Source organism: Salvelinus alpinus, chromosome 11 (genome assembly GCF_045679555.1).
Source record: "Salvelinus alpinus chromosome 11, SLU_Salpinus.1, whole genome shotgun sequence".
NCBI classification, from domain to species: domain Eukaryota; kingdom Metazoa; phylum Chordata; class Actinopteri; order Salmoniformes; family Salmonidae; genus Salvelinus; species Salvelinus alpinus.
Window position 1 is genome coordinate 18,888,365 of NC_092096.1, and position 12,887 is coordinate 18,901,251.

The 12,887-nt window shown below is 44.0% G+C and overlaps 1 protein-coding gene across 1 annotated transcript in view; it reads right to left on the bottom strand.

The window, feature by feature from the left end:
* nell2b (neural EGFL like 2b) overlaps positions 1–12,887 on the bottom strand; it is a 141,081-nt gene that overhangs the window by 28,898 nt on the left and 99,296 nt on the right. Inside the window, exon 16 of the mRNA XM_071331974.1 lies at positions 4,952–5,092. Within this exon, the coding sequence (XP_071188075.1) occupies positions 4,952–5,092 (141 nt within the window). The remainder of the gene's footprint in view (positions 1–4,951; positions 5,093–12,887) is intronic.

The window sequence follows — 12,887 nt, forward strand, 5'->3', positions numbered from 1 at the left end:
AGGATGGACAGACAGACTGTAGGTTAGTGTATGAAGGAGGATGGACAGACAGACTGTAGGTTAGTGGATGAAGGATGGACAGACAGACTATAGCTTAGTGGATGAAGGAGGAGGGACAGACAGACTATAGGTTAGTGGATGAAGGATGGACAGACAGACTATAGGTTAATGGATGAAGGATGGACAGACAGACTATAGGTTAGTGGATGAAGGAGGATGGACAGACTGTAGGTTAGTGGATGAAGGATGGACAGACAGACTATAGGTTAGTGGATGAAGGATGGACAGACAGACTGTAGGTTAGTGGATGAAGGAGGATGGACAGACTATAGGTTAGTGTATGAAGGAGGAGGGTCAGACAGACTATAGGTTAGTGTATGAAGGAGGAGGGACAGACAGACTATAGGTTAGTGTATGAAGGATGGACAGACAGACTACAGGTTAGTGGATGAAGGAGGAGGGACAGACAGACTATAGGTTAGTGTATGAAGGATGGACAGACAGACTGTAGGTTAGTGGATGAAGGAGGAGGGACAGACAGACTACAAGTTAGTGTATGAAGGATGGACAGACAGACTGTAGGTTAGTGGATGAAGGATGGACAGATAGTCTGTAGGTTAGTGGATGAAGGAAGATGGACAGACTGTAGGTTAGTATATGAAGGATGGACAGACAGACTATATGTTAGTGGATGAAGGATGGACAGACAGACTATAGGTTAGTGGATGAAGGATGGACAGACAGACTGTAGGTTAGTGGATGAAGGAGGAGGGACAGACAGACTACAGGTTAGTGGATGAAGGATGGACAGACAGACTGTAGGTTAGTGGATGAAGGATGGACAGACAGACTGTAGGTTAGTGTATGAAGGAGGATGGACAGACAGACTGTAGGTTAGTGGATGAAGGATGGACAGACAGACTATAGCTTAGTGGATGAAGGAGGAGGGACAGACAGACTATAGGTTAGTGGATGAAGGATGGACAGACAGACTATAGGTTAGTGGATGAAGGATGGACAGACAGACTATAGGTTAGTGGATGAAGGAGGATGGACAGACTGTAGGTTAGTGGATGAAGGATGGACAGACAGACTATAGGTTAGTGTATGAAGGATGGACAGACAGACTGTAGGTTAGTGGATGAAGGAGGAGGGACAGACAGACTACAGGTTAGTGGATGAAGGAGGAGGGACAGACAGACTACAGTTTAGTGTATGAAGGATGGACAGACAGACTGTAGGTTAGTGGATGAAGGAGGAGGGACAGACAGACTACAGGTTAGTGGATGAAGGAGGAGGGACAGACAGACTATAGGTTAGTGTATGAAGGATGGACAGACAGACTACAGGTTAGTGGATGAAGGAGGAGGGACAGACAGACTATAGGTTAGTGTATGAAGGATGGACAGACAGACTGTAGGTTAGTGGATGAAGGAGGAGGGACAGACAGACTACAGGTTAGTGGATGAAGGAGGAGGGACAGACAGACTACAGTTTAGTGTATGAAGGATGGACAGACAGACTGTAGGTTAGTGTATGAAGGAGGAGGGACAGACAGACTATAGGTTAGTGGATGAAGGAGGGACAGACAGACTATATGTTAGTGGATGAAGGATGGACAGACTGACTGTAGGTTAGTGTATGAAGGAGGAGGGACAGACTATAGGTTAGTGGATGAAGGAGGGACAGACAGACTATATGTTAGTGGATGAAGGAGGAGGGACAGACAGACTATAGGTTAGTGGATGAAGGATGGACAGACAGACTGTAGGTTAGTGTTTGAAGGAGGAGGGACAGACTATAGGTTAGTGGATGAAGGAGGGACAGACAGACTATATGTTAGTGGATGAAGGATGGACAGACAGACTGTAGGTTAGTGGATGAAGGAGGAGGGACAGACAGACTATAGGTTAGTGGATGAAGGATGGACAGACAGACTATAGGTTAGTGGATGAAGGATGGACAGACAGACTACAGGTTAGTGGATGAAGGATGGACAGACAGACTATAGGTTAGTGGATGAAGGAGGAGGGACAGACAGACTATATGTTAGTGGATGAAGGATGGACAGACTGACTGTAGGTTAATGGATGAAGGATGGACAGACTGACTGTAGGTTAGTGGATGAAGGAGGAGGGACAGACTGTAGGTTAGTGGATGATGGAGGGACAGACAGACTATATGTTAGTGGATGAAGGAGGAGGGACAGACAGACTATAGGTTAGTGGATGAAGGATGGACAGACAGACTGTAGGTTAGTGTATGAAGGAGGAGGGACAGACAGACTATAGGTTAGTGGATGAAGGATGGACAGACAGACTATAGGTTAGTGGATGAAGGATGGACAGACAGACTATAGGTTAGTGGATGAAGGATGGACAGACAGACTGTAGGTTAGTGTATGAAGGAGGAGGGACAGACAGACTATAGGTTAGTGGATGAAGGATGGACAGACAGACTATAGGTTAGTGGATGAAGGAGGAGGGACAGACAGACTACAGGTTAGTGTATGAAGGATGGACAGACAGACTGTAGGTTAGTGGATGAAGGATGGACAGACAGACTGTAGGTTAGTGGATGAAGGAGGAGGGACAGACAGACTATAGGTTAGTGGATGAAGGATGGACAGACAGACTATAGGTTAGTGGATGAAGGAGGAGGGACAGACAGACTATAGGTTAGTGGATGAAGGAGGAGGGACAGACAGACTGTAGGTTAGTGGATGAAGGAGGAGGGACAGACAGACTATAGGTTAGTGGATGAAGGATGGACAGACAGACTATAGGTTAGTGGATGAAGGAGGAGGGACAGACAGACTACAGGTTAGTGTATGAAGGATGGACAGACAGACTGTAGGTTAGTGGATGAAGGATGGACAGACAGACTGTAGGTTAGTGGATGAAGGAAGATGGACAGACTGTAGGTTAGTATATGAAGGATGGACAGACAGACTATATGTTAGTGGATGAAGGATGGACAGACAGACTATAGGTTAGTGGATGAAGGATGGACAGACAGACTGTAGGTTAGTGTATGAAGGAGGAGGAGAGACAGACTATAGGTTAGTGGATGAAGGATGGACAGACAGACTATAGGTTAGTGGATGAAGGAGGAGGGACAGACAGACTACAGGTTAGTGTATGAAGGATGGACAGACAGACTGTAGGTTAGTGGATGAAGGATGGACAGACAGACTGTAGGTTAGTGGATGAAGGAGGAGGGACAGACAGACTATAGGTTAGTGGATGAAGGATGGACAGACAGACTATAGGTTAGTGGATGAAGGAGGAGGGACAGACAGACTACAGGTTAGTGTATGAAGGATGGACAGACAGACTGTAGGTTAGTGGATGAAGGATGGACAGACAGACTGTAGGTTAGTGGATGAAGGAAGATGGACAGACTGTAGGTTAGTATATGAAGGATGGACAGACAGACTATATGTTAGTGGATGAAGGATGGACAGACAGACTATAGGTTAGTGGATGAAGGATGGACAGACAGACTGTAGGTTAGTGTATGAAGGAGGAGGGACAGACAGACTATAGGTTAGTGGATGAAGGATGGACAGACAGACTATAGGTTAGTGGATGAAGGAGGAGGGACAGACAGACTACAGGTTAGTGTATGAAGGATGGACAGACAGACTGTAGGTTAGTGGATGAAGGATGGACAGACAGACTGTAGGTTAGTGGATGAAGGAGGAGGGACAGACAGACTATAGGTTAGTGGATGAAGGATGGACAGACAGACTGTAGGTTAGTGGATGAAGGAGGAGGGACAGACAGACTATAGGTTAGTGGATGAAGGAGGAGGGACAGACAGACTGTAGGTTAGTGGATGAAGGAGGAGGGACAGACAGACTATAGGTTAGTGGATGAAGGATGGACAGACTGACTATAGGTTAGTGGATGAAGGAGGAGGGACAGACAGACTACAGGTTAGTGTATGAAGGATGGACAGACAGACTGTATGTTAGTGGATGAAGGATGGACAGACAGACTGTAGGTTAGTGGATGAAGGAGGAGGGACAGACAGACTACAGGTTAGTGGATGAAGGATGGACAGACAGACTGTAGGTTAATGGATGAAGGATGGACAGACAGACTGTAGGTTAGTGTATGAAGGAGGATGGACAGACAGACTGTAGGTTAGTGTATGAAGGATGGACAGACAGACTATAGCTTAGTGGATGAAGGAGGAGGGACAGACAGACTGTAGGTTAGTGGATGAAGGATGGACAGACAGACTATAGGTTAGTGGATGAAGGATGGACAGACAGACTATAGGTTAGTGGATGAAGGAGGATGGACAGACTGTAGGTTAGTGGATGAAGGATGGACAGACAGACTATAGGTTAGTGGATGAAGGATGGACAGACAGACTGTAGGTTAGTGGATGAAGGATGGACAGACAGACTGTAGGTTAGTGGATGAAGGATGGACAGACAGACTGTAGGTTAGTGGATGAAGGATGGACAGACAGACTGTAGGTTAGTGGATGAAGGATGGACAGACAGACTATAGGTTAGTGGATGAAGGATTGACAGACAGACTATAGGTTAGTGTATGAAGGATGGACAGACAGACTGTAGGTTAGTGGATGAAGGATGGACAGACAGACTGTAGGTTAGTGGATGAAGGATGGACAGACAGACTGTAGGTTAGTGGATGAAGGATGGACAGACAGACTATAGGTTAGTGGATGAAGGATGGACAGACAGACTGTAGGTTAGTGGATGAAGGATGGACAGACAGACTATAGGTTAGTGGATGAAGGATGGACAGACAGACTGTAGGTTAGTATATGAAGTCAACAAACAAATACAGTTGAAATCCAGAGGGAAAATAGTAATGGGTGAGATATGTGTTTGTATAATAATTCCAGCACCTAAGATCCTTGTGCATACCAGTACTGTGCTCATACAGGTGAGTCTAGACCCCCAACTTACCTTCACAGGACTCCCCATTGGCTGAGAACATCCCGTTGTCATGGTAGCCGTCCCGACACTCACAGTGGTACCAGCCAGGCAGGTTAACACAGATGGCTCTGCTGTCACACTCCACGAAGCCATCGGTACACTCATCAATGTCTGGTGAGACACACACACAGACACACACACAGACACAAACACACACAACGCCGTTCACACAGATGTTTCAGTTTCAGGCTTGTTAAACACAGCTGGGCCTAATGCATTCATCTTTGCATTGGAGGTATGCAAATGTCAACTACACAGCCAGGCTTCTGTTGTAGTAGCAGTGGCACATCCTGAGGATGGGTTTTATTCCCATTACTGTTTACAACATCAAACACTCAGCCCTTTCAGAGGCCCATTATCCCCTTTACAATGCAGTCACGACGGATTCAGTGTATGGGTCAATTGTCTGCTATATCCACGGCACAGGTGGCTGGTGGGGTGGTTGGTGGGGGGAGAACGGCTCATAATAATGGCTGGAATGAAGTGAAGTGAATGGTATCAAATAACATGGAAACCAGGTGTTTGATGTGTTCAACATCATTCCATTAATTACGTTCCAGCCGTTACTATGAGCCCGTCCTCCCCAATTTCGGTGCCACCAGCCGCCTGTGATCCGTAGGAGATGGAGGATCATCTCACTGGCCAGTGAGCAAAGCCATTGGGATAATGAAGGCTTGGATCATATAGTATCAGGTGTCATGGAGCTCTATCAAATCCATCACTGTGTTACATTGAGGGGGTCAATCACCTTCAACCAGAGAGAGATCTCATCCAACCCTGTTTAATAATCATGAAGAGCAGACCATTGATTCACTCCTCTGGCTGTAAACTACATGGGAGCATGTCCAGTTAGGTGTCATTTGAAATATAGTATAGTAGTTCTACCTCTGTCACACTGCTACCGTAGGCACGCCTTATTTTAGTAATAGTAGACACTAAGAGCTCATTGAGATGCAATGAGAAACAGTAGGGAGAGAGAGAGAGAGAGAGAGAGAGAGAGAGAGAGAGAGAGAGAGAGAGAGAGAGAGAGAGAGAGAGAGAGAGAGAGAGAGAGAGAGAGAGAGAGAGAGAGAGAGAGAGAGAGAGAGAGAGAGAGAGAGAGAGAGAGAGAGAGAGAGAATGAGAGAGAGAGAAGAGAGAGAGAGAGAAATGGAGAGAGAACAAGAGAGAGAGAGGGCGAGGTAGAAAGAAGGGATTTGTATCCCTGTCTATTTGAGTGACAGCTCAGCGAGGTCATGAGTTCAGGTCTTGTTGTGGATGCTCAGAGTTCCTTCGATAGCTCCTGCATTTACATTAGTGTTTAACCCCACGCTCCCTTGCTTTACCTGCCTGCAAAGGTCAGTCTAAAGACACGTGCTTCGCCCTCTTCAGAACAGAGGATTAAAGAAGGGAGAGGGGGGATTGAGAGAGAGAGGTGAGAGAACTGAGAGACAGAGAGAGACAGAGAGGGGGGGTGGGGGGACAGAGAGAGAGAGAGAGAGGGGGGGGGCAGAGAGAGAGAGAGGGGGGGGGGAGGAGAGAGAACTGAGAGACAGAGAGAGGGGGGGGGGGGGCAGAGAGAGAGAGAGGGGGGAGAGAGGAGAGAGAACTGAGAGACAGAGAGAGAGAGAGAACATTGAATGCTCAGAAGACCTTGATTTTGTGAAAGGCTCTGCTGAATGGTTGTGTGGTATTGAAAGGTAGTGTCTGTGTGTGGTGGTGGGGGTTGTTTCCATTGTCCCAGCAGGTCAAAGTGGATGACTGAGAAACACGCTGCAGACGGCTTACATGGAGGTACAGATACTTATTATATTTGTTGAAGCATCTAACTACAGCTACAGTCCAAATCAAATCACCATCTAACTACAGCTACAGTCCAAATCAAATCACCATTTAACTACAGCTACAGTCCAAATCATATCACCATTTAACTACAGCTACAGTCCAAATCAAATCAAATCACCATTTAACTACAGCTACAGTCCAAATCAAATCACCATTTAACTACAGCTACAGTCCAAATTAAATCACCATCTAACTACAGCTACAGTCCAAATCAAATCACCATTTAACTACAGCTACAGTCCATATCAAATCACCATTTAACTACAGCTACAGTCCAAATCAAATCACCATTTAACTACAGCTACAGTCCAAATCAAATCACCATTTAACTACAGCTACAGTCCATATCAAATCACCATTTAACTACAGCTACAGTCCATATCAAATCACCATTTAACTACAGCTACAGTCCATATCAAATCACTATTTAACTACAACTACAGTCCATATCAAATCACCATTTAACTACAGCTACAGTCCATATCCAATCACTATTTAACTACAGCTACAGTCCAAATCAAATCACCATTTAACTACAGCTACAGTCCAAATCAAATCAAATCACCATTTAACTACAGCTACAGTCCATATCAAATCACAATTTAACTACAGCTACAGTCCATATCAAATCACCATTTAACTACAGCTACAGTCCATATCAAATCACCATTTAACTACAGCTACAGTCCATATCAAATCAAATCACTATTTAACTACAGCTACAGTCCAAATCAAATCAAATCACTATTTAACTACAGCTACAGTACAAATCAAATCAAATCACCATTTAACTACAGCTACAGTCCAAATCAAATCAAATCACCATTTAACTGCAGCTACAGTCCATATCAAATCACCATTTAACTACAGCTACAGTCCATATCAAATCACCATTTAACTACAGCTACAGTCCATATCAAATCACAATTTAACTACAGCTACAGTCCATATCAAATCAAATCACTATTTAACTACAGCTACAGTCCATATCAAATCACCATTTAACTACAGCTACAGTCCATATCAAATCAAATCACTATTTAACTACAGCTACAGTCCAAATCAAATCAAATCACCATTTAACTACAGCTACAGTCCAAATCAAATCAAATCACCATTTAACTACAGCTACAGTCCATATCAAATCACCATTTAACTACAGCTACAGTCCATATCAAATCAAATCACTATTTAACTACAGCTACAGTCCAAATCAAATCACTATTTAACTACAGCTACAGTACAAATCAAATCAAATCACCATTTAACTACAGCTACAGTCCATATCAAATCCCCATTTAACTACAGCTACAGTCCATATCAAATCACCATTTAACTACAGCTACAGTCCATATCAAATCACCATTTAACTACAGCTACAGTTAATATCAAATCACCATTTAACTACAGCTACAGTCCATATCAAATCACCATTTAACTACAGCTACAGTCCAAATCAAATCAAATCACCATCTAACTACAGCTACAGTCCAAATCAAATCACCATTTAACTACAGCTACAGTCCAAATCAAATCACCATTTAACTACAGCTACAGTCCATATCAAATCACCATCTAACTACAGCTACAGTCCATATCAAATCACCATTTAATTACAGCTACAGTCCATATCAAATCAAATCACCATTTAACTACAGCTACAGTCCATATCAAATCACCATTTAATTAGAGCTACAGTCCAAATCAAATCACCATTTAATTACAGCTACAGTCCATATCAAATCAAATCACCATTTAACTACAGCTACAGTCCATATCAAATCACCATTTAACTACAGCTACAGTCCATATCAAATCACCATTTAACTACAGCTACAGTCCAAATCAAATCACCATTCAACTACAGCTACAGTTCAAATCAAATCACCATTTAACTACAGCTACAGTCCAAATCAAATCACCATTCAACTACAGCTACAGTTCAAATCAAATCACAATTTAACTACAGCTACAGTCCAAATCAAATCACCATTTAACTACAGCTACAGTTCAAATCAAATCACCATTTAACTACAGCTACAGTCCATATCAAATCACCATTTAACTACAGCTACAGTCCAAATCAAATCACCATTTAACTACAGCTACAGTTCAACTCAAATCACCATTTAACTACAGCTACAGTCCAAATCAAATCAAATCACCATCTAACTACAGCTACAGTTCAAATCAAATCACCATTTATAAGTGTATTTAATTGACAAAGTATACAGAGTTCCCTGATGAATATTATAAAAGTATAAGTTAAATGAACTGGATGCTGCTGAGTAGCTGGACAAGTAAACAGTGAGGAATAACATAGTGTAGATGTGTCTCCATGCCTCTCTCCCTCCTTCCTCAGAGAATGTGTTGGCATTTAAGTGACTGTTGGTTGAACCAGGTCTTCATAAGGCCCACTGGGAAATCACTGTGGTGTGTAGTCACCGAGCGCATCCCAAATGACACCCTATTCCCTACATAGTGCACTACTATTAACCAGAGCCCTGTAGAATAGGGTACCATTTGGACCACAGTTACTGTGTGCCTGTCCCCAGGACATCACCACTCTGACTGTCTGTCGCTGCAGCCCTGCAACTCATTTGTCAGGGATATGTCACTGTGTGTGTGCGCGTGCGTGTGGTGTGTGTGCATGTTTGAGTGTGTATGTGCGTGTGCGTATGTGTGCGCACATGCACATCATGTTGACTGAGCTTACAGCAGACTTTTACTTTGAAAGCGAACCAATTCAGACTGCCTGCACTGTGTTAGAACAAAGTTATGGCAGGCAATTTACACTGTGACCCACAAAACGCAGCCTCAATGAAAAGGTGAACTGCAATTACCATTTATAATATCTGGGCTGACTGCTAGCTGGGGACAAGGGATCATAAATATGTAGAGCTCATTCCTTTAAAACAGGAAGAACAATCTCTGGATGTATGATGGTCTATGCAGAGTAGAAAATAAAATAAAATATTTGATACAGAGATTAAATGACTTGGGGTCAAGCAATAAACTTGATGATTGTTAACTAATTCATTACTCATCTTTTTAATGTCCCCCAGGAACATCTTTTCATAGAGAATCAGCATTCTCCCCTCCTCTCCTCTCATCTCCCCTCCTCTCTCTTCTCCCCTCCTCTCCTCTCTCCTCTTCTCCTCTCTCCTCTCCTCTCTCTTCTCCCCTCCCCTCCTCTCCTCTCACCTCCTCTCTCTTCTCCCCTCCCCTCCTCTCCTCTCACCTCCTCTCTCTTCTCCCCTCCTCTCCTCTCTCCTCTTATCCTCTCTCCTCTCCTCTCCTCTCCTCTCCTCTCCTCTCCTCTCCTCTCTCCTCCTCTCTCCTCTTCTCTTCTCTCTTCTCTACTCCTCTCTCCTCCTCTCCTCTCCTCTCCCATCCTTTCTCCTACTCAACCACTCCTATCATCTCCTCTCCTCTTGTCCTCTCTCCCCACCCCTTCCCTCCCCTCCTCTCCTCTCTCCTCCTCAACCACTCCTCTCCTCCTCTCCTCCTTACTCCTCTCCTCTCCTCTCTCCCTCTACTCCTCTCCTCCTCTCCTCTCTCCTTCTCTCCTCTCTAGGACCTCAACCACTCCTATCATCTCCTCTCCCCTCCTCTCCTCTCTCCCCACCCCTTCTATCTCCTCCTCTCCTCCTCTCCTCTCTCTTCTTCTCCTCCTCTCTACTCCTCCTCTCCTCCTCTCTCTTCTCCTCTCTATTCCTCTCCTCATCTCCTATCTACTTCTCTCCTCCTCCTCTCCTCTCTACTCCTCTCCTCTCTACTCCTCTCTTCTCTATTCCTCTCCTCTCTCATCCTCTCCTCATCTCCTCTCTTCTTTCCTCTCTCCTGTCTCCTCTCCCCTCCTCTCAATTCCTCTCTTCTCCTCTCTCATACTCTCCTCATCTCCTCTCTTCTTTCCTCTCTCCGTTCTCCTCTCCCCTCCTCCCTATTCCTCTCTCCTCTCCTCCCTCCTCTCTCTCTTCTTCACTACTTGACTAACTCACTCCTACCACGATTTCTCCAGCAACAACCACCATCACTGTTGAAGACGGCAACTTGGCATTGTTGAAGTCAGGAATGTCTTTATTGTGTCATCAACCTGTCACTCGGAAAACTCAGCAGGTTTGTCGACTGCGTCACAAGCAACACATCACTCACAGGATTGTGGGTAATGCTTTACAAACTTCCCCCCACCAGCGTCCTCTCCCTTCAACTCCCCTCAAAAACTTTATCGAGACGAGCTTTACCGAGACGAGAAAGAACAAACGTAGTGACAGGAAGTCTTATCAAAGAGACTCCACTCTCTACCTCATTAGGGTTCTCTCTAACGGAGAAATAGAGACAGAGAGAGACTTCTAATCTGAGAAACAAGGCAAGAAGGACCTTCTATGCCATCAAAAGGAACATAAAATTTGACATACCAATTAGGATCTGGCAAAAAATACTTGAATCAGTTATAGAACCCATTGCCCTTTATGGTTGTGAGGTCTAGGGTCCGCTGACCAACCAAGAATTCACAAAATGGGACAAACACCAAATTGAGACTCTGTATGCAGAATTCTGCAAAAATATAATCTGTGTACAACGTAAAACACCAAATAATGCATGCAAAGCAGAATTATGACGATACCCGCTAATTATCAAAATCCAGAAAAGAGACGTTAAATTCAACAACCACCTAAAAGGAAGCAATTCCAAAACCTTCCATAACAAAGCCATCACCTACAGAGAGATGAACCTGGAGAAGAGTCCCCTAAGCAAGCTGGTCCTGGTGCTCTGTTCACAAACACAAACAGACCCCACAGAGCCCCAGGACACCAACACAATTAGACCCAACCAAATCATGAGAAAACAAAAAGATAATTACTCGACACATTGGAAATAATTGACAAAAAACTGAGCAAACTAGAATGCTATTTGGCCCTAAACAGAGAGTACACAGTGGCAGAATACCTGACCACTGTGACTGACCCAAAATTAAGGAAATCCTTGACTATGTACAGAGCATTGCCTTGCTATTGAGAAATGCCGCCGTAGGCAGACATGGCTCTCAAGAGAAGACAGGCTATGTGCACACTGCCCACAAAATGAGGTGGAAACTGAGCTGCACTTCCTAACCTCCTGCCAAATGTATGACCATATTATTAGTGACCTGTTGCCACAAAAAAAGGGCGACCAGTGAAGAACAAACACCATTGTAAATACAACCCACATTTATGTTTATTTATTTTCCCTTTTGTACTATTTCCTCATCGTTACAACACTGTATATATACATAATATGACATTTGAAATGTCTTTATTGTTTTGTAACTTTTTTAGTGTAATGTTTACTGTTAATTTTATATTGTTTATCACACTTTTTTATTATCTATTTCACTTGCTTTGGCAATGTTAACATTTGTTTTCCATGCCAATAAAGCCCCTTAAATTGAATTGGCAGAGAGACAGAGACAGAGGCAGAGAAAGAGAAAGAGAAAGAGAAAGAGACAGAGACAGAGACAGAGACAGAGACAGAGACAGAGACAGAGGAGGCAGAGACAGAGACAGAGACAGAGACAGAGAGAGAGAGAGAGAGAGAGAGAGAGAGAGAGAGAGAGAGAGAGAGAGAGAGAGAGAGAGAGAGAGAGAGAGAGAGAGAGAGAGAGAGAGAGAGAGAGAGAGAGAGAGAGAGAGAGAGAGAGAGAGAGAGAGAGAGAGAGAGAGAGAGACGGAGAGAGACGGAGAGAGACGGAGAGAGACGGAGAGAGACGGAGAGGAATAGTGACTAGGAACTTAGGGAGTACATCCATCCACGAAAAAAAACATTTGCATATTCAACTGTCACAGTGGCTTAGATCCAATAGCGGTGGTGTATCAATCAATCCCTCTCAACGCAGAGAGAGAAACCGTGTCTTATGATTACTGGAGAGGGAAATAAACATGATACATGATTTTGCTCTTGATATTTGCATGATGGGTATATTGCTGTCCTGAAACGGATAAGCTTCACAGTGGTACCATTTTATTATTCACTCACGTAGGGATCAAATCAGTACATCACAACTTGAGATGCATAGAGTTTAGTTTTCATCACCTAGTTTCCC